The sequence below is a fragment of the Halichoeres trimaculatus genome, unplaced genomic scaffold (assembly GCF_033239565.1).
Source record: "Halichoeres trimaculatus isolate MK-OKI-2021-1 unplaced genomic scaffold, fHalTri1.1 fHalTri1_scaffold_24, whole genome shotgun sequence".
NCBI classification, from domain to species: domain Eukaryota; kingdom Metazoa; phylum Chordata; class Actinopteri; order Labriformes; family Labridae; genus Halichoeres; species Halichoeres trimaculatus.
Window position 1 is genome coordinate 5,263,443 of NW_027437202.1, and position 19,030 is coordinate 5,282,472.

Consider the following 19,030-nt stretch of genomic DNA (forward strand, 5'->3'; position numbering starts at 1 on the left):
ACGCAGCGGTTGGATAAAATGAGTAAAACACACATCCCTCCCTTTGGACCACACAAGACTAAACACAGCAGAGCAGTGCGTAAATCTCCCACAAAGTGTGATAGTAATTAAATACAATGTCATACTTTTTTTTATCCGTGTGAAAGTTATGGCTCAGCACTTCCCCTCCATATATTTTGCTTGCTGGGCTTTTCTGTCCTGTCACTGGCAGGGGAATTAATGGCGTCTACATTATCAAAGCAGTAAAAGCCTTCACCGGTTAAGCTTAGTCAAGCAATGTTTGGCTTTTCTGATTAATGCCCGAGACTGTGACAGCACTCCAAGACCAACTTTCAGCAGTTTCTGATAATGATAAATGAATCCAGGAGGGAGATTAGGAGATCAGCGCGGAGCTGAGGTGAAGGCTCAGGGGGCAGGAGTTAGCGATTAGACTCCAGGATGGAGCTGGAGGTTAATATCTCACTTGTTCCTGATGTCGTCGGAGAGACGCTTGGCTGCAGCGGGGTCCTTTTTGAGCAGTTTTTGGTAGGAGGAGAAGGTCTGGACCATGCCGATGTAGCTGTCCAGAGGTAAGGGCTTTTTAAGGTGGAAGCTCTCGATCCTGCACGAGGAAAACAGTCAGTAAACCAAACTGTTAAGAAGCTTAAAAGTGATCCAGAGCTCATTTTTGTCGTTAAATAACTTGAAATAAAACAGTTTTCTGGTCAATGTGGCTCATATTGAGTCTAAAAAGACTTTTCTACTGAAAATAAGACAAAAACACTTGATAAGATTTTAGTATTTGAAGTGTGAGAGAAGTCAGAAACTCTCACCACTCTTTGTCGGGGTAGGAGCAGGACTCAAACATGTCCATGTAGATCTTCCTCGAGCTTGGTCCAAGGTAGGGATCTCGGAAAGGAAGCAGGGCAGCGTAGAACTGATGAAGAATGAAGATGAAAACATGAAAATTGAAAAGATACAATGAGGATGTTGTAGTGTAAAAAGGTCAAAGGTCAAAGGTCAAAGGTCGCAGGCAGACCTCTTTACAGATGCTGTTGAGCGCCTCAGACTTGTCTTCGTACTCCAGCTCCATGTCCATGGTGTAGCTCAGGAGAGCCAGGCAGCCTCCAGGCCTCAGCACCCTGTCAGCCTCCACCAGGAACTTCTCCCTGTCGAACCAGTGCGCCGCTGTCATGGCCGTCAACAGGTCCACCTCGCCAGAGGCGAACGGCAGCTTTTCTGAAGGAGCCTGGCTGAGAAGTGGAATGAAAGATGTCTTAAAAGTCTTTGGAGAGGACTTTCACAATGTTATGGTTGAAGCCTCCAGCTCACCTGTAGGAGACATTTTCAGGAGGGTTATTCGCCTGCGCCATCTCCAGCTGGGCCTGGCTGATGTCTGTGCCGACAACCTTGGTGAAAAACGGAGCCAGTAGGTTGGTGCCTTGACCAGAGCCGCAGCCGACGTCTGCTGCAAGCTTGAACTGGCTGGATGTCTGAAATGAGATCCATTATTGAGATGAGAGGTGGAACTTTGTCCACAGGAGGGCGCGAGAAACATCATAAACATAAAGATCCTTACATGAACTATCACATGAGGTCATATGATACAACCTGAGAAGTTAAACCTTTTCAATTACAAACTTTAAAACCTCTAACCCTCACTCACCCGTTTCTCCATGAAGCTCATAATCCTGCTGATTAACTCATGTGGTGCCACTCTGTACTGCAGGTAAGCTGCTGCATGATCTTTCCCTTCAAAAAGCTGCACAGACATTTTTTATTCCTCTTTGTGCCAGAGCGCTGAACCGAGTGAATAGTGTGACTCTGCACTTCAGGCTTGGCTTTAATAAAGAATCAAGTTACACATTAACCGCCAGATATGAACCATGCCCCCTCCTGCACTGCTGCAGAAAAATACACATGCATAAGGAAGATAAAAAGTTACAAAGCCTAAGTGAAGAGCAAAACTCAAAGAAATGCTCAAATTCTGCCAAATATATCATGTTTTTTTTTTTTTATTTCGCCACTTTTTTTTGCATGTGTTGGCTTAAAATCACCAGCAGATGGCAGCACACCCTAACAAATAAACCAAATGCCGTCTGAAACAAGAGCAGCTGAGAGCTGGGAATGATATTAGTTTCTGATTCCCTTATTTAATCTCCATTTGCACGCTTTCCCTGGCACGCTGCTGCATCAGCCCGAGGCTACATGATCATATGGGTATTTGGAGGAAAGAAATGCGTGTTTAAAAATACAAGTCTGATTAACTTGTACACGAAAAATGATGCCAATTCTTCTAAATTTAAAGCCTGTCTGTTTGTGTTAGTAATTTCTCTTTGATTGTCTATTTTGAGTGATTATTTTAATGTCAAGCGTGCAGTTCAAAGCATATTTAGGAATTATTTCAGTCATAATCCCTCAAACAGTCTTGAATAGATTCGGTCAAAAGCTGAAAGGCTTCTTTGCGTAAGTCCTTTTCAGTTTTTCAGAATATCAGCTTTGAGGGGTGTTTGGGTGGATTTTTTGAAGGGACTGGTTTGTGTTGATGTAGAAGTGAGTTGTGTTTTTCAGCAGGAGTCTGGAAGAGTAAAATCATGATTGTTAACGACTGTGGGTGAGAGCGGTGTGCTCTTTGGATGAGAGCTCAGTATGGATATGAGGAGAAGATGTGAGAAATCTTATCAAGTGTTTTTTTCGTTTTTCCGTAGAAATATCTTTTTAGACTCAAGATGAGCCACATTCACCTGACCAGTCCCGAAAAATGTCTTGTTTTACATTATTTAAAGACAAAATGAGGTCTGAATTGCTGGTAACAAGTAAAAAAAATCTTCCAATGGAACAAGAGAAAAGTTATTTTTATCAAGACATTACTCTAGTTTTAAGCTAATTTTCGAGCAATTCAGACCTTCTCTGTGTCTGTAAATAACTTGAAACAAGACATTTTTTCTGGACTAATCAGTTCAATGTGGCTCAAATTGAGTGTGATACTTAAGAAAAACAAAAACACTTTGTAAGATTTCCCTTTCTTGCTGTGTTCCGAGAGAAAAAGGGGCAAGATCATGAGAAAAGGCAACAGAGATCATGGAGACGATTAAAGGATGAGGTGCCCAAGATGAAAGTAATAAAGAAATATATCGTTTTGTCTGTTTTTTGGATCAAAAACAGGAAGAGAGTCCACTCTTCATAGGTAGTTTTGATGTTTACATCGTCAGAGAAAACAATATTTGGGTCTTGAAAGATCGTTCAACACCCACAGACATCGTCCAGTGTTTCCTCCTCAATCAACAAGCATTGATCCTTCCCATCCACCCAATCAATGATCATTGTCAGATATGCTTTGCAATTGGGGACTGTGTCAACAAACCGAGGACTCAGAGGGGGGTTGCACAAGCCACAGGGGCCCCAACCCCTTCACCCCACCATGTTGCTATGTGCAGCCCTGCCTGGAATCATCAGATCAATCAGCTTTGATCGGAGCTGTCAGCTCCTCTTGAGTCACGACCATGTCCGGAGAAAGCATGATGAACACACGATGTGATTCACAAGTTTCAAACTGAAGCTTTTAAAACACAAACTGAAACTAGTTGGCGCTCAGTTTGTTGCTCTAAGAAATTAAAAATGAAGCATATACTGACATTTTGGAAGCTGAAACCAGTGCGTTTTGGCAGTTGTGGTTGGAAAATGGTTTTATAATTCCCACGCAGTCATTAAAATTGTTGCCAGTTAATTTTCTGTGGATTTTCTGGCTTTAAATTTGGTATAAAGGCGCACCAATTTGGCACCATTAGCACGTATCTGTAACTGAAACCCAGGGCGTTGGAAATGTGCTGTTTCTGACATGTGAACACACAAAACTGTGCAGCTCAAAATCTGAAAAAAAGAAGATTTTCATTGAGCTAATTTCCCAAAATCTGTTAGAAATTGGTGCATTGTTGACTCCTTTATGACATCTCAGCGTCGGGTTATTATCCACAAATTTCTGAGTCTGACTGCAAACGCTGAGGAGATCTGGTGTAGAATATCTGATTGCATTTTTTAACATGAGCGCGTCTCTCCTTCTCTCTTTCTGCAGCAGCCACCCTGGCTGTAAATCACTCCTGAAACACCCACAAACAGCAAGAGCAGGAAGAAAAAAATGATGCCACAGACGTCCAAAACGGTGTAGGAGGAGGAGGAGGAGGAGGAGGAGGAAGGATAGGAGTTTAATCTTCAGAATATGAAGTAGAGACCTGACTCCAATCCATAGCCCCCTTCCTTTCTCCTTAAACCCAGCTGTCAAAGCCCCCCTGGCTTAACCCAAGCCTCCAAAACCCCCTCGACAGCAGCCCTATGACACGTCCTATTTCCTTCTCTCTATCTGTCCTATCTCCTTATTCCCTTCCTAACCTTTCTCTCTTTTCTGTGCATGTTTTTTTAATCACACACCCCCTTCTTTAAAAAAAAAAAAAGAATTCAATGCAGCCTCCATCAAAACCTGAAATATCATACCTGCCACTCAAGTGATGCATTGTGGGAGACATGTGCTCATACAGGGGGGGTCGGGGCCGGCGTCCAGAGAGCGCCTGAATATGAAACATGCAGTTAATTTGAATAGCACTGACCTTATATGCATGCTTTTCATCGCAGGGTTGAATTACCTGAATCGCATTTAAAAAAAAAAACGCTGCTGCACCTGGCCGGGGTTGCCATGGATACCAGGCCCCACAGTCATGCACTACACACATCCCCCGTCTCCGGCGTGGAGTTTGAGAGATATGCAGTAAAATATTGTGTCGCTGAGGTGCAGTATCAAGCTGCAGCTGCGAGGCAAGGGGTGGGGGTGGGTGGAGGGTGGAGGGTGGAGGTTGGTGGTGGAGGGGGGAGTTATCTAACACACAGAGATTGTGCTGACCCAGACCTCCTGCTAATCTCGGCTGTAGGCAACACCGTGTATTGGGCGATCTCAATCAATCCGTCAAGGTGTCAGCTCCTCCCTCCCTTCTCTATCTTCTCCTCCTGCGAGTTTTTTCCTTCTCCTCCTGCCCACTACTCCCCCCTCCCTCCATCTGGACATCCTTGCTTCCTTTCCTAAAGGTTAGGTTATTAAAATCTGTAAAGAGACGCCAAATCCAGACTCCTTCAGAGTGATCGTTAAAGGCTGAACATTTGATGCAAGAAATACTTTTCTCTTCAGCTAAAAGAGCTAGGTGTGTGTGTGTGTGTGTGTGTGTGTGTGTGTGTGCGTGTGTGTGTGTGGGCTTGGCGCAGCACTTCTTCCCGTCATAACATGTCATTCTGGACACCATTACTCCCAGCAGAGGCAGACGCTGCGGCTCAGTGACACAGAGCGTAAGGTCATCCGTCAAACAGAGGAGACGAGTGTGTGTAAGTGTGTTGGCTTGACTTAGCATGTGATTGTGTACATTGTTGGTGTGTGTTTCTACATGCAGCTCAAACACGTCTGATTTAAAGTGTGTGTGTATGTGTGTGTGAGGCATAAATATATAAAGACTCTGGGAAGCTGTCAGTCACACAGGCAGAGCAGCATTACCTTCCGCACAATCCCTGCTCTCATGCCTCACCTCCTCCTGTGAGCTGAGTTCAAAGGTTGCCATGGCTACCGGTGTCCCATCGGGAACACGATGTGCTCTGCCCCGGAGCCATCAGAGCAGGCATCCTCGGCAGGCAGAGAGAATTCAGCGACCTTTGACCTGTCAAGGTCTTACTGACGGAGGAGAGGAGCAGAGGGGTTAGCAAAGCAGGGCAGCGCCAGGTCGTAAATTTAACAGATCCTTGCTGAGGACCTGCGTCCGCTTGTGGGCGGAGTGGCCTTCCAGCCTCTGACTCGTGCCGGCTGCCTCCTGGATTTCAGAAAGGGGGCCCTGGGCGACTGAGATAGCCGCCCTCTAATCCGCTGAGTCTCCCGCACCTTGCCTCCTCCGTGTTTCTCAGATAGCGCATCTTTTTGTGTCAGATCTTTGCAGCTGTCACAGCCGCTGCTTGTAAGGATGATGCTGGCTTTGTGAGGGCTCCTGTGTGAATGTGTGTGTGTGAGTGTGTGTGTGAGGCAAATGTGTAGACGGACACACAAAAAAAGAGAGCGAGGTGACACTACAACCCCCTTAGTCCTAGAGAAAGAGCTGGATCAGGGGTCTGCAACCTTTACCTTCAAAGGGCCACTTGGCATCAGCTCACCTCAATTTAACTTATTCAGGAGCCATAAAATAAACTTTATCTTCAAAATTAAGACAAAAAAAGTGTATGAAATTAAAAGTAAGATGTATAAAATCTAGTACATAATAATCAAAACAAGAAGATTTTTTTTTATAAAAAATTCATGATGCATTTTTAATGAATTTGCAAAATTTTTAAAAAAGTTTAGAATATATATATATATATATATATATATATATATATATATATATATATATATATATATATATATATATATATATATATATATATATATATATATATATATATATATATATATATATATTTAAAATATCGAAAAAAATAGAAATTAAAAAAACTCAAAAATTTTGTTAAAATTTCAAAAATTAGCAAAAATTTTAAAAGTTGCAATAATTTAATACATTTGAATTTCTACAATTTGCAAAACTTTTAAAAAATAAAAATTGCAAAACTGTCAAAATAAAAATGCAAAAAAATCATAAATCAAACGTAATAAATTATCAAATAAAAAATGAATTTTAAAAATATGGAAAACAATAAAATTTTGCAAAAATAAAAAAAGATATTAAATTTAGAAATTTGCACAAATTGCAAACAATTTTGAAATTTCAAAAATTATGCAAAAATAAAAAAAAAGAAATTAAATTCTTTTTTTTTATTTCTCAACTTCTAAGATATTACTTGAATTTGAAATCATGAATCATGAATCATGAATATTGCTGAACTCGTAAATCTATTGGTAATTATCTAATGTCTTGCCCACATATGTATACTAAAGCCCTCTTACTTTTTAGACCTGTTTCTGCCACGTTTATCTCCAAAAGTAAAGTAAACTGTTTTCCTTTCAAACTTTTCGCCCTCTGACTCTTAAAAAATCTGACTTTCTTATCATGAAGCCTGCCTCTTCCATTTTTAATGCTCCAAACTTCAACACACAAAAGTAGCAGACATATTTGTGTAGAGAAAAAGACACAGGAATACGTGTGTGTTCCAGTGTGTCTACATGTGTGTGTGTCCATGCCTGTGTATGCATAGGGGAATAGAAGAGGACAGTCAGGAGAAGGGTTATTTACCGCCCGGCCCAGGCGACCTGTCCGTCCTCACGTCCGGCCTCAGCAGATTAAGATGCAGCCGCTGGCGGCTGCCAGAGCGGGCTGAGATTGATGGGGAACACGGGGGCCACAGAGGCCCTGCAGAATTCTGAGCAGAGCCTGTGGGTACCAGCAGCCTCCCTGCAAGCCGACAGCAGCTCCTCTTCTCTCCTGTCACCCTTTTTTTTGTGTCGTTCTTTCTGACTTTCCTTTATCGCTCTGTTGCTCTTCCTGGTGTTTTTTTTCTCTCTGTCACTCTGCCGCTCTCTGCATCCCTGTTTTTCTGTCTCTCTGTCACTCTATCGCCCCGCTGTGCCCCCCCTTCCCTTCCCTACCAACCAGTCTAGGAGCAGCCCCCCACTCTCTGTGAAGACGCTGTTTCAGCAGCTTTAGCAGATTTGGATGTCATGAAACTGCAGGTGTGTCAGCATCGTGTCTGTGTGTGTGCGTGTGTGTGTGTGAGGAATATGCTCTCGATAAATAATTCTCTGGTTAAGATGAGGAGCAGGGAAATTAACTGTGAGATGGATGCCTGTGTGTCAGTGTGTGTGTGTGTTTATGAGCGGTAACACGGATCAATCGCAGCCTCTCAGCTGTCTGCACAGCTGAGGATTTTAGCCGAGGGAAGAAAATAACAATTATCTCTGTGTGTCAACATCTGAATGTTCGTTTCTGATGCTGCGGTGATGGAGGACAGGAAAGAGGAGCATGGAAGATGGATGCCCGTGAGTGTGTGTGTGTGTGTGTGTGTGTGTGTGTGTGTGTGTGTGCTGAACAAACTGCACTGGCAGGGTTTTTGTTGGAGTCCCCAGGGCAGAAGACGCATGAGTCAGCGGCCAGCAGGATTTATAGCCAATTGATTAAATTAGCATTTGTTCTGCTACTGGGGAAGCAGCCTGTCAGTATAAACATGCACTGTCGCACTCTCCCACATGGGCAAACAAACATGCACCTGTACTCCGACTGCAGCATGAAGGAAACAACAAGAGGAGAAAGAGGAGGGGAGAAATGCAGCAGAGAAACAGGAGACAATTAGCAACGATGTCAATAAGTCAACATGATTAACATCAGGATCACTGAGATGTAAATACTCGAAGAAACGCTCTTTCCTGAGAGGCTCCTTCATGCGACACAGCCACTGAGCACGGGGGTCGCACACACCGGGCTTGCTGACAAGCCTTTTTTATGACATTCATCAAAGCCATCTGCCATTTTCCGCTCAATTAATTTGTTATGGGAAGTGGGATCAATTAAGTGCGCACTGTAATGGCTTTATATCCTTGTTTCCCTTTTATAGCCCAATATTTTCTGTGCTCCACTCTGGCATGAAAAGGCAGAATCGATATCCCCGGCTATTTTCCCCTCCTGTGGACTAATTTGTTTTTGCCACTCTCTTCCTGGCATGATAAACTGGCTGTAATGAGGGGTTAGGGCGAGAGGGGGACAGGCTAAACATCAACCAGCACACAAGCCAACTGGGCACGCTCTGTCCGAGGAAGAAACCCTCCGCACAGCTCTCATTTGGTCTCAAGAAGGAAGAGTCTTTCTGGTATCAAGAGGGATTGACCTTCGGCCTGTTATCATCCCACACCTTGGTCGCCAGTTGCGATGGAGTGGCTTAAGAGACAGCGATGATAAGGACAATGTGGGACAGTTACTGACAGTGATGGGTGGAGCGCAGGGCCTGGTGGTGCCATTAGTACGATTGTCACGAGCCTGCCGGTATGCTCGCTCACCTCGACCCCTGCGACGTATTGATCGCTTCCCCCATTAGGCATCCTGATGGGCTTGATGATATGATGAAGAAGAGGGGGAGTGATGTTTAAGTGTGTGCATGAGCGTGCCGTCAGAGCAGGTTGAGGCACCATCATTACTCCTGGAAGCAGACCTGATGACATTGCTGTATTGATTTTGACATCTTCTCACATGATGCTACCGACTCCCCCAACTCAACTGACTGATACAACGCACTCCACTAACCCAGTGCACCAGACTCTTATAACTGATACAACACAATGCTTACCTGACGAATGCGACACATCCAACTTACCAGACACAGACGTTGTACCCAACATACTCAACTCATTCAACGCACCCAGTTTACCGACTCATACAACGACGGATGGGACAAACCCAACTCATGCTACATATTGAACAACCACGACTTACCAGACTCTGATGATCTGTTCAACTCATCAAACACCTGCCTTACCAGACTCGTAAGATGTGCCCAACATACCCGCACCTGACACCTAGGACATACCACCCAACTCATGCTACACACCTAACAACCCCGACTCATAGAACATCAGACTTGCCAGACTGATGCAAGGTACCCGACCCATCGAGCACCCCCAATTTACCAGAATACCACTACGTACCCAACTCATCCAACACCTGATTTCAAGACTAATACGACGTTCCCGAATCATCCAACACACCCAACTTACCAGACCCATAAGACACAACCGACTTACCAGACTTGTATCATGTACTTGACTCATCCAACTCCTGACTTACTAGCCTTATGATGTGCCCAACTCATACAATGCACCAAACTTACCAAACTCATACAACGTACCCACGTCATCCAACACACTCGACTTACCAGACTCTAATGAGGTACTCATCTCATCCAGCACCTGATTTCAAGACTATCATGACGTTCCTGAATCATCCAACACTCATCTTACCAGACTAATACAATGTACCCAGCCCATCCAACACAACTAACTTACCAGACTTGTATGACATACCCGAAATACCAGACTCATGTAGCATTAACAACTCAAATTACACACTCGACAAACAAGACTCCTACGTTACCTGACCTAGCCAAATCTGACGATGATCTCAACACGACCAACACCTGACTTTAAGACTCATGACTGACTTACCCAACTTCTGACTTACTGGACTCATATGAGGTACCCGACTTATCCAACACACCTGACTTATCGGACTTATACGAAGTCCCCGAATTATCCAACACCCAAACTACCAGACTAATAAAATGTACACATGTCCAACGCAACGGACCTACCAGACTCATGTGACATTATCAACCCGACGCACACACCCGACTTGCAAGACACCTACGTTTCCTGACTTATACGCACCTGAATTTCCAGACTCGTGAGATGTACCAGACTTGTCCAGCACACCCAACTCTTGCAACCTACCCGACACATCTGACCGACCTAGTGCAACTGGCTCACCAATCTAATATGAGACCCCCAACACACACAACTGCCTGACTCATATGATAAATCGAACATATCCAACTCACTTGACACACCTGACTCGTATAGTGCACCCGACTCACCTGACTCACTGAAACACCAGTCCCATTTAGTTGCGATGTGCGATCTTGGGCTGGGTCTTAAACCAAGACGCTCAAAGTGTCACCTTGTTTGTGTCAGCAGGCTTACAGGGCCATGGAGGTCCCCGAGCTACTGACAGGAGATTAACATTTCTATGGTTAAGCTATGGCTGTCAAGGCTTGGTCCTAAGGAATCTAAATGGTCCACATTTCCCGTAAAAGCCCCCGGTAAAATTAGCATGATGTTGAAAAATGTCCCCCTCTTTCCAGCCACTGCAGAGTTTCCTCTCCGGCAAAGGGAGGTCACAGCCCTCTCATTGTTTCCAAAAGTGCATTAAAGCAGTTGTTGCTGCGCTGGCAAACATAATTCATCACTTGATGGATGATGAGCCTTTTTAATTTAACCCCCACTCCCCAAAAAATAGCTCCATAAAGTCAGAATCATTGCACCGATACAAAGCTGATCGCTGCTCTGCTTCCAGTTTGACACTTCATCGCAGCGATGTGAAGTATGTTACAGTCCACGGTAATAGAAAACACAAAAACGCTGCCCATTAATGGTTTTTGGGGAACAATGGGGGGCTGAGACTGCAGCGGTGGGCTGAACTGGAAAAAATAAATGAAACTGGAATTCTCTTCTTAATATCAATGCATCACCCCTGCAGTGATTAATTGAGACACTCGTTAAGCCATGGGAGGACTCTGAGTGTCAGCATATGCTGCTTTAATGCGCCCAAGGTCACGCTCCAAACGGGCCAGGCTCCAGAGATGAAGGGTCAGCCTGCTGGACACAGGTTTCATTCATAATCAGCCTGCCAACGCTGGCTGCGACCGGTGGGCGGGAGTGGGAGCAAGACTTGGCAGCCCGTCAAGACCAGCTGCAGATTAAAACTCCATCGATCCGACTGTAATTTATTTATCAATTCAACTAAAAATTAAACATTGACCTCGTTCTGTGAAATTCCCCCTCTCTTTTTTCATCTCGTCGCAGGCGGTGACTCGAATACTAAGCGAGCGCTGAAGTGCGGGGAAAGTTTGGTGAAGCAGCATCTTTCTCTTTCTCTCCCTCCGTCCTGCTTTAGAGTTCAAACACACGACTATTAAAAGCTCTACACTTGAGCTCCTGCATCGCTGCATCTCCCAAACCCTCAGGACTCCAACTTCTGACAATAAACAACTCACACATTTCTCCCCATCGTGGCAGAAAACCTCAGCTCCTCGCACCGCCATTCGTATTCTCGTCACTCCTCCTGCTCTTCAGATCTTTTCTTCCCTCTCTGGCTATCACTGGGTGCTGTCTTTCTGGGTGCTGTTACACACTGTAACTTTCTTATCACCACATCAAAGCCCTGTCTCTTTTCTCCCCCCTCCCCCTTTGCGTCTCCCCTCCCTCCCGTTGGATACAGATGTGTTTTTCTTGAAACCCAGATCCTGCTGAGTGCAGAAACAAACACTCAACACATCATTAGAAAACTCCTCTCCATCCTTCCCTCCCCAGCTCTGCCCTCGGCTCGGACGGGATAATAAGGTTACCTCGCTGGCGCTCTTGTCAAACAGCCTCTCCTCCCCCGTCCCCTCACCTCGCGCCCTGCTCTGTTGTCCTCCTCACCCCTTCCTGAACCCTCCCCATGACTGGCCCTGTAATCCAATTAAAAGCACATTAGGGCCAAATGAATAGTGGTAGATTTAATTAGCTGCTGACGAAGGTTGGCGGGATGGATCGCTGGCTGGCAGGCGGGGTGGCTTGATGGGGCGCAGGGGCGCAGTGGCTCGTGGGGGGTGAGGAGTAATGCTCGCCTTCACCCTTCTGGAGCTGGAGCTGGTTTTGCATGCAGGGCGGTTAAAAAGTGTAATTTCTAATCACCCCAGGAATTCGTCTGCGATATCTTCGAGCCACCATCGTCCTCGCCTCTCCCTCTCCAGAAACGGGATGCAACCTTCCCCTCGCTGCAGCCTCCCAATGTGCACAGTCAGCAGAGTAGTCAGCGTAACCCACTGTGGCATTTGCATCATGTCCCCCTGCGTGTGTGTATGTGTGTGTGTGTGTGTGTGTTCTGCTGCTAATGAAGAGAGACAGGCTCTGCTGGGGTCCCCTTTCCCTGCCACCAGAGGCTTTCAGGTACAGTTGGTGGACAGTTGGTGTGTGTGCTGGTGCATGCACTGCTCTGTGTGTCTACATACATAACACTGTGTGTGTGTGTGCGTGTGTGTGAAATGGGATCCAGGTCCCAACCTCTCCATTTCTCTCTGCAGGTAATAAAAATATAGAGTGCCCTCCAGATCCCTTTATAGAGAAGAGAGTTGAGACCGCAGCGAAATCTAGGACAGGCTCCATTGATTTGGAGGCTACAGTATTACTCGCCATCACGGCCAAGGCAATATGAGAGGCCTTTTTTAAATCACACGGCTACCTCAGGCCCAGAGGGACAGAGGGAAGGCACACACACAGAAAAGGAGGGAAGAAGGGGGGAGGGATAATTGGGAAAGTATCCTTATTTAGTTTCCTCTCCCTGCCCTCGCTGTGTGAGGAGAAATCACATATTTCTCCTCACATTTCTCCTCCGACAATGCTCGATGCAGAAGATGAAACACGAGCCGCATTGTGATCTCCCCTTCTTTTTTTTTTGTTATTTTGATTCACATTTACATTTTCATCCAGCGAGGAGAGCCAGCGCTCTGTGGGAGGTGTTGCACCACTCGTGGGTCCATTAAACCTGTTAAAAGCCCATTGTGTGATTCCCCAAATGTCAATCACGAGGGGGCGGGAAGAAGCGAGGAAGCAGCGAGGAAGGAAGGGGAAGGCATTCTCTGGATTTGGTTTTCATCCAAGGCTTCCTCCACTTCAAAGGTGTGGACAAATGAGGAGAAAATGTTCCACACTTCTCCTGGATCGCGCTCTTCCAGATCCCAGAAGAGCTTTGGAGTACTCTGGGTCGGGCCGGGATCCGACCCCCTCTGTCTGGCTAAATAAGATAAGACCCTGTCATTGTATCCCTCCTCTCCTCAGCCCTGACCGCATCAAATATTCATGGGCCACAGCAGACTCTTAAGTAAACTGGCCAATTTGTTGCGGAAGACGTGCATTAAGATTGGCTGCGCTGATACGCGACCAGCCTCGAGGGACTTGCCAGACAGACATTTTGGCCCTCCTGTCTCTATTGTTGCCACCCGTCCGAGCGGTAAAAGAAGAAGGGGGGTGAGCACGTGGCGGTGTGTCTGACGGTAATGGGACGGGTGTGAATGCGAGGGGCGGGGCTGGGGAGCAGGAATGGATGGGAGATAACAAGAGGTCATGAGGAGCTGTCTTTCATCCAGACACGTGTTGAGAGGCGGCGGAGGGGGCGTCATGTTTGAGGACAAAAGACGTGAAGAGGAGACCCAAAACAATCCACACAAAACCAGATTTTCACACACACCACTTTTGAAAGATGGCAGCGTCTCCAAACACTGGATTTCAAGGATATCCCATCTTCACATTACGTCTCCCCCGAGGACACAAGTTGACAAATCACTAAAGCGCGTTTTTATTTTGCTTTATGGGCGCAGAAGTTGAGCGGTGGCTAGGGAGAGGCACAACTTTACGCTCGGCGATTCCCTGTAGGGCATCCGATGGAAATGAGCTGAGAAACGTCTGTTAGGAGGCGGAAAAAGAGGAGAAGAAGAGGGAGAAATAAGTAGATGAAGCTCATAAAATCCCATAAAACTGGTGAGCAGATCTGAGGAGTCCTCCAGGCGGGTGAAGAAGAGGAGGAGGAGGAAGACGACGAGAGGGTGAAGCGGCGGCCTGGCACAGTTATTAGGTCGCTTCCGCAGAGGACCGGCGGGTGTTTAGAGAGCGGACGGATTGCCGGGTGACCCCTGGCAGCCTGCTCGTCATCTGGCACCGGGTGACTCTGGGGGATAGGGCGAGGAGGATGCTGTGCATATCAAATGTGACATTCTGCCTTTTTTGCTTACATCGAGAAAGCAGGAAGACAACGGGAGTAAAAATTTGAGGTGAAAACGACTCTGCGATCGATTTAACCGCATTTTGTAGCTGCTTATTTTTACCCCTTTAAGAGCTCTGTGAATGCAGCCATTAACATGCTAATAGCCGAGCAGGGCAATTTTCTTATCACGTATGTAAATGAACACACTTCCTGGATCTATGTTGGCCAAATACAAACAGTAAACAATATGCTGACTTCATGTTAAAGCCTCTCTATTTACTCATACGGTAATTAAACAGCGCCGACTCACATGATTCCTCGTTGATAGCCTCGTTAGCATTAATTAGCTCTCATTACGAAAACCGAACCAATCTATCACACCTGTGGTTCTGACACAAGTGAGAATCCTGCGTCTGGATTTTTTTTAATGATACAAAGACATATGGAGAGTATATAGATCCGCACATGTGGGAGTTTTGAGGCCTAAGCGGTTATTAAAGTAGGAGTGAGGGGAGGAAAAAAAAGGTACGCATGAAGCGAGCGTGTGTGGGTGTAGATGAGGATTATTCTGAGCTCTGCCATCTGCAAACAGGCGGACAGGTTTGTTTTTGCAGAATGATGAGGCAGAGCAAGTAAAACAGCACGCACAAACACTTAAAGTCAGCAGAACAGATCCATCAGATGAGATTTCGTTGTTGTTGTTGTTGTTGTTGTGGATTTGTGCATAAGTGTGTTCTATTTGCAGCCGAGAGAGGAAGCAGATTTCGTCGTGTGCCTCTGCCCTAGTTCAGGTTCAAGGTGCACGGCGCAGATTTCACGCGTTTAAAACACGAGAACAAAAGGAACAAACACGCTCCCCCGCCAGATTGCGAGCACATATTGTGGTTTTCGGCTCCTTCAACAGGCTAAGGACGCAGAGTGTGCACGTCAGAAGTTTTCTCACACCATATGTTCAATTCTCTGTTTTTAGAGCTCATCCACTGGAGTGATAATAGAGCATTAAAACAGATAGATTTCTGTGCTCCAATGTGTGTGTGTGTGTGTGTCCGACTCAGAGGTCATATCCATAAAAAAAGTCGAGGGGACATTTTGAGCGAGGGTGGAAATCCAATTAGGACCCCGGTACAGTCGTGGTGGCATTTAACAAATAACTCTCCTCTGTCTCTCCTGGCGGCGGCGGCACACTCATAATAACACACCCGCTCTAAGTTATAGTCTTATACTGTATTATGTCTCCAGGAAGAGTTAGCTCTCCATTGGCGGCCATGATGGAGGCATTAGTCTACACACGGTGTAACGACCAATCATGTGTGCTTTTATCCATCATGTGTTTATGTGCACACACACACACACACACACACACACACGCGCGCGCTGAAATACGTGCATTATCCCAAGGTGGATCAAAAATCAATGAAAAGCAATATTCCTATTGGATTTAGTTTATGCCGTCGACCTATTTCTGCGAGGCGCAGCGTAGATCATGTGTGCAGCGGTGAGTGGATGACCCGCTAACCTCCATCCAGGGTCAACGCATTAACACTCACTGAGGTAGCGTGTTCACCTGTCATTTACAGATTAGATTCTCAACAGAGCTGGATCCAGAGGTGGAATCAAAGAAGGTTAAAGGTCACTTTAAGAGAAATAAAGACATCATCCTGGAGAAGTTGAATGTCCCAGCTTGACTTTCTGCTCCACAAACACACGACGCAACGCCCCAGAGTCGGCTCAAACCCCATGTGTCGACTGTCACCTCGTCTCCACAGCTCGCACGCTGGAACCCAAAGTGACACGGTGGCAAGAGACCGACCTGGCGACTCGTGGCGCCACTCGTCTGGGAAGATAATGAGTTCCCACAGGCCGTAGCTAGGGCGCCGAGTGTGTGCATGTGTGTGTGTCTCTCCTTGTTACCGAAGCACTGAGAAAGACAGACAGAGACAGTGAGATTCTTTAAACTTTAAACTTCAAATCGCCCCAGTTTGGTGAACCCCCAGCAGGATTTGGCTGTAATGAGGACCGGTTCTGCTTCTCCCTCCGTCTGCTGCCCTCTGTCAGCTCCTCTCATTCTCTTCTTTCTCTTGCCGTCTCGGCTCTCCACAGTTGATTGTACAGACAACAGATCACTCCCTGGAGACCTCGCCCTAAAACATTATCCATCATGTTGACAGCGGTGCAGCTCCAGAGTCTTAAAGTGAAGAAAATATCATGTATCACCCATAGATGAACTCCTCCTTCAAGCTCTTCTTCGCTCTGTTTTTCTTTACCTGCTGCACTACATCTTCTTCAACCGCACCGACAGCTCGTGTTTGAAGAAGGAGCTGCATTACAAATAGATAAAATCACAGTTTCTGCGCATAAATACCACCTTAAATCCATATTTATCTGACAGTTACTGGAGTGCTACCACTTTGGCCAACAACAGCAGAAATACTGTGACACAAGTGGAGGAGAAATTGCTGGCAGTATGTCATCCTGGCTGTATACGTCCTTGTAAAAATAAAACTGTACACAGACAAGTGTGGACAAGAGGGGAAGGAGGATATATGATGAGGATGGAAGGAAATAGGACACAAGAGGGAAGGACTCCTGGATGGAAAACGTGCTTTTATGAATTTATAGTTTAAGAGTTGCAAAAACTGGACAGCCGACCCAGAAATAGTCCGACAGTTTTAAGTGACAGCCTCCCATGAGCTGAAGAACTTGAACGACCTCCAGGCCCGTCAAAAAAAGCTCTCCAAACTCATTGTGTGACAACGGGAAGAGAAGAAAAAGAAAGCAGCAGTCATTGTGGAGGAAAAAAGTTTCACAGCTGACAAAAACGTCGCTAAAATGTTTGAACAAGTTTGAGAAAGTGCACTCGGTTATCTGGCGGGAAGCATGCAGCACGATTTATGAAAAGAAGACTGGAGAGCACCTTCCCCGGCGTTCTGGCTGCAGACAATTACGACTCCTTCCAAGGTCTGGATGGGCTGAATGAAGCTGAAGGTAAGAGGAGGCAGAGAAAGGGAGGATGGAGGACGAATGTGTTGAGGTGTGTGACGACTCTGTAAGGAATGATAAAGAGACAGAAAGGGAGACTGCTGGTTTTACTGCACCAAGGCCGACATGCTTGGATTTATAGAATCGAGCGGGAGTGTGTGTGTAAGCGTCCTAACTCCACCGCTGACCTTGTGAAACTCCTAAAAACTGTTGAATTCATTCAGCGCACTGACACTGGCCATTTCCAGCGAGCTTTACAAAGTGAGGAGCAACACAAAAACATTTTTTAAAGGCTCTTAAAAGACCGATCTGCCCCTCACATCCTCTTATACGGCGATAAATCATGAATCTGTGATCTTCAAGGCACTCAGGAGTTATTTGGTGATTAAATGTCGCAGCCTCTTTCTTTGATGTGTCCGATTTCTTTCTGTGCCGAGAATTTCTCTTTGAGTTTACAAAATAAGCTTTCGCTCTTCAACGAATTGCAACATCAAAAAAGGATTTTTCAAGAGTCAAAGGACGGAGAGGAACACACCGACACAGACGCTGGAATTGGTGAGATGGAGCTGAGATTGAGACGAGGGCAGATTCCAGCGTTTAGATCGAAAGGAGTGAACGACTCATCAACGGAAGGAAAGGGATGTAATTACTGAGAGAAGTACTAATAACTGGTATGATTATCCAGGCAATTTATGACTGTAATTAACATTATGGTTAAAAACACTCATTACCATCATGCTTCACTTTTAAATGAAGAGTTGTTGAAAATTAAAGTGAAATACGGATATTAAAGGTTGCAGCAAAGGGAACGTTAATGTCACAAATACTATCAGAGAAGATGCAAATCAAATGTTTGGATCTAAAAAAGTGTAAATGAATGTGTTACAGCTTCCAGGAATGGTACATGTAGCTTTAATAAATCTCAAGCATTACTAAGCTAGAGAGACTTAGTTTCTTTGTCTGATCTTATTTGCTTTTATTTGTTTTTAATATGTTTTCTTTTATGTTTGTGTGTTTTTTTTAATCTTTTTATTTTACCTATCTGTTCAGCACTTCTTTTTTTTTCTTACAGCTGTGCTTGTTATAAAGTGCTTTTTAAATAAGTTTCACACCCTCAACTTGGGAAGTCATTACATTTAGAGATGGGCACCTTTCACATTTGAAACGATACGGTACCGGCGTCCGGTACCTGGCACTCAGTACCGGTACTCAACAGTACCAATTTTTTGTGCTTATATGATAAAAAATATCAATTTGTTTAATAATAAAGTATAAAAAAAAATTCAATCTAACCTATTTATTCTTCATTATATAAACTTGCAATGTTGTGTTCATGTCCTGCATGGGAAATCTCCTACTCTTCCACTCCCTCACAGTCACAAAGATGCGTTTAGGTACCTAAAAATGGTACTTAAAGAAGTATTAAGAATTTGGTACCCATCCCTAATTTCATTTATCTCAACAATAGCTTCATTTTTAAGTTACTAAACTGTATGAAGACATGTTAATTTTTACTACATAGTGGTTTATAGTGCATTTTTAACCTGGCAACGTAC

At 45.1% G+C, this 19,030-nt stretch overlaps 1 protein-coding gene across 2 annotated transcripts in view; it reads right to left on the reverse strand.

Annotated features, from left to right (window-relative positions):
* Positions 1-19,030, reverse strand: part of LOC141786068 (putative methyltransferase DDB_G0268948) — a 52,638-nt gene that overhangs the window by 578 nt on the left and 33,030 nt on the right. For both annotated transcript variants that reach the window (XM_074664777.1, XM_074664776.1), the window contains exons 2-5: positions 1,312-1,472; positions 1,019-1,232; positions 813-916; positions 464-601 (exon numbers count right to left, since the gene is read on the reverse strand). In XM_074664777.1, the coding sequence (XP_074520878.1) occupies positions 464-601; positions 813-916; positions 1,019-1,232; positions 1,312-1,352 (497 nt within the window). In that variant the 5' untranslated portion in view covers positions 1,353-1,472. The remainder of the gene's footprint in view (positions 1-463; positions 602-812; positions 917-1,018; positions 1,233-1,311; positions 1,473-19,030) is intronic.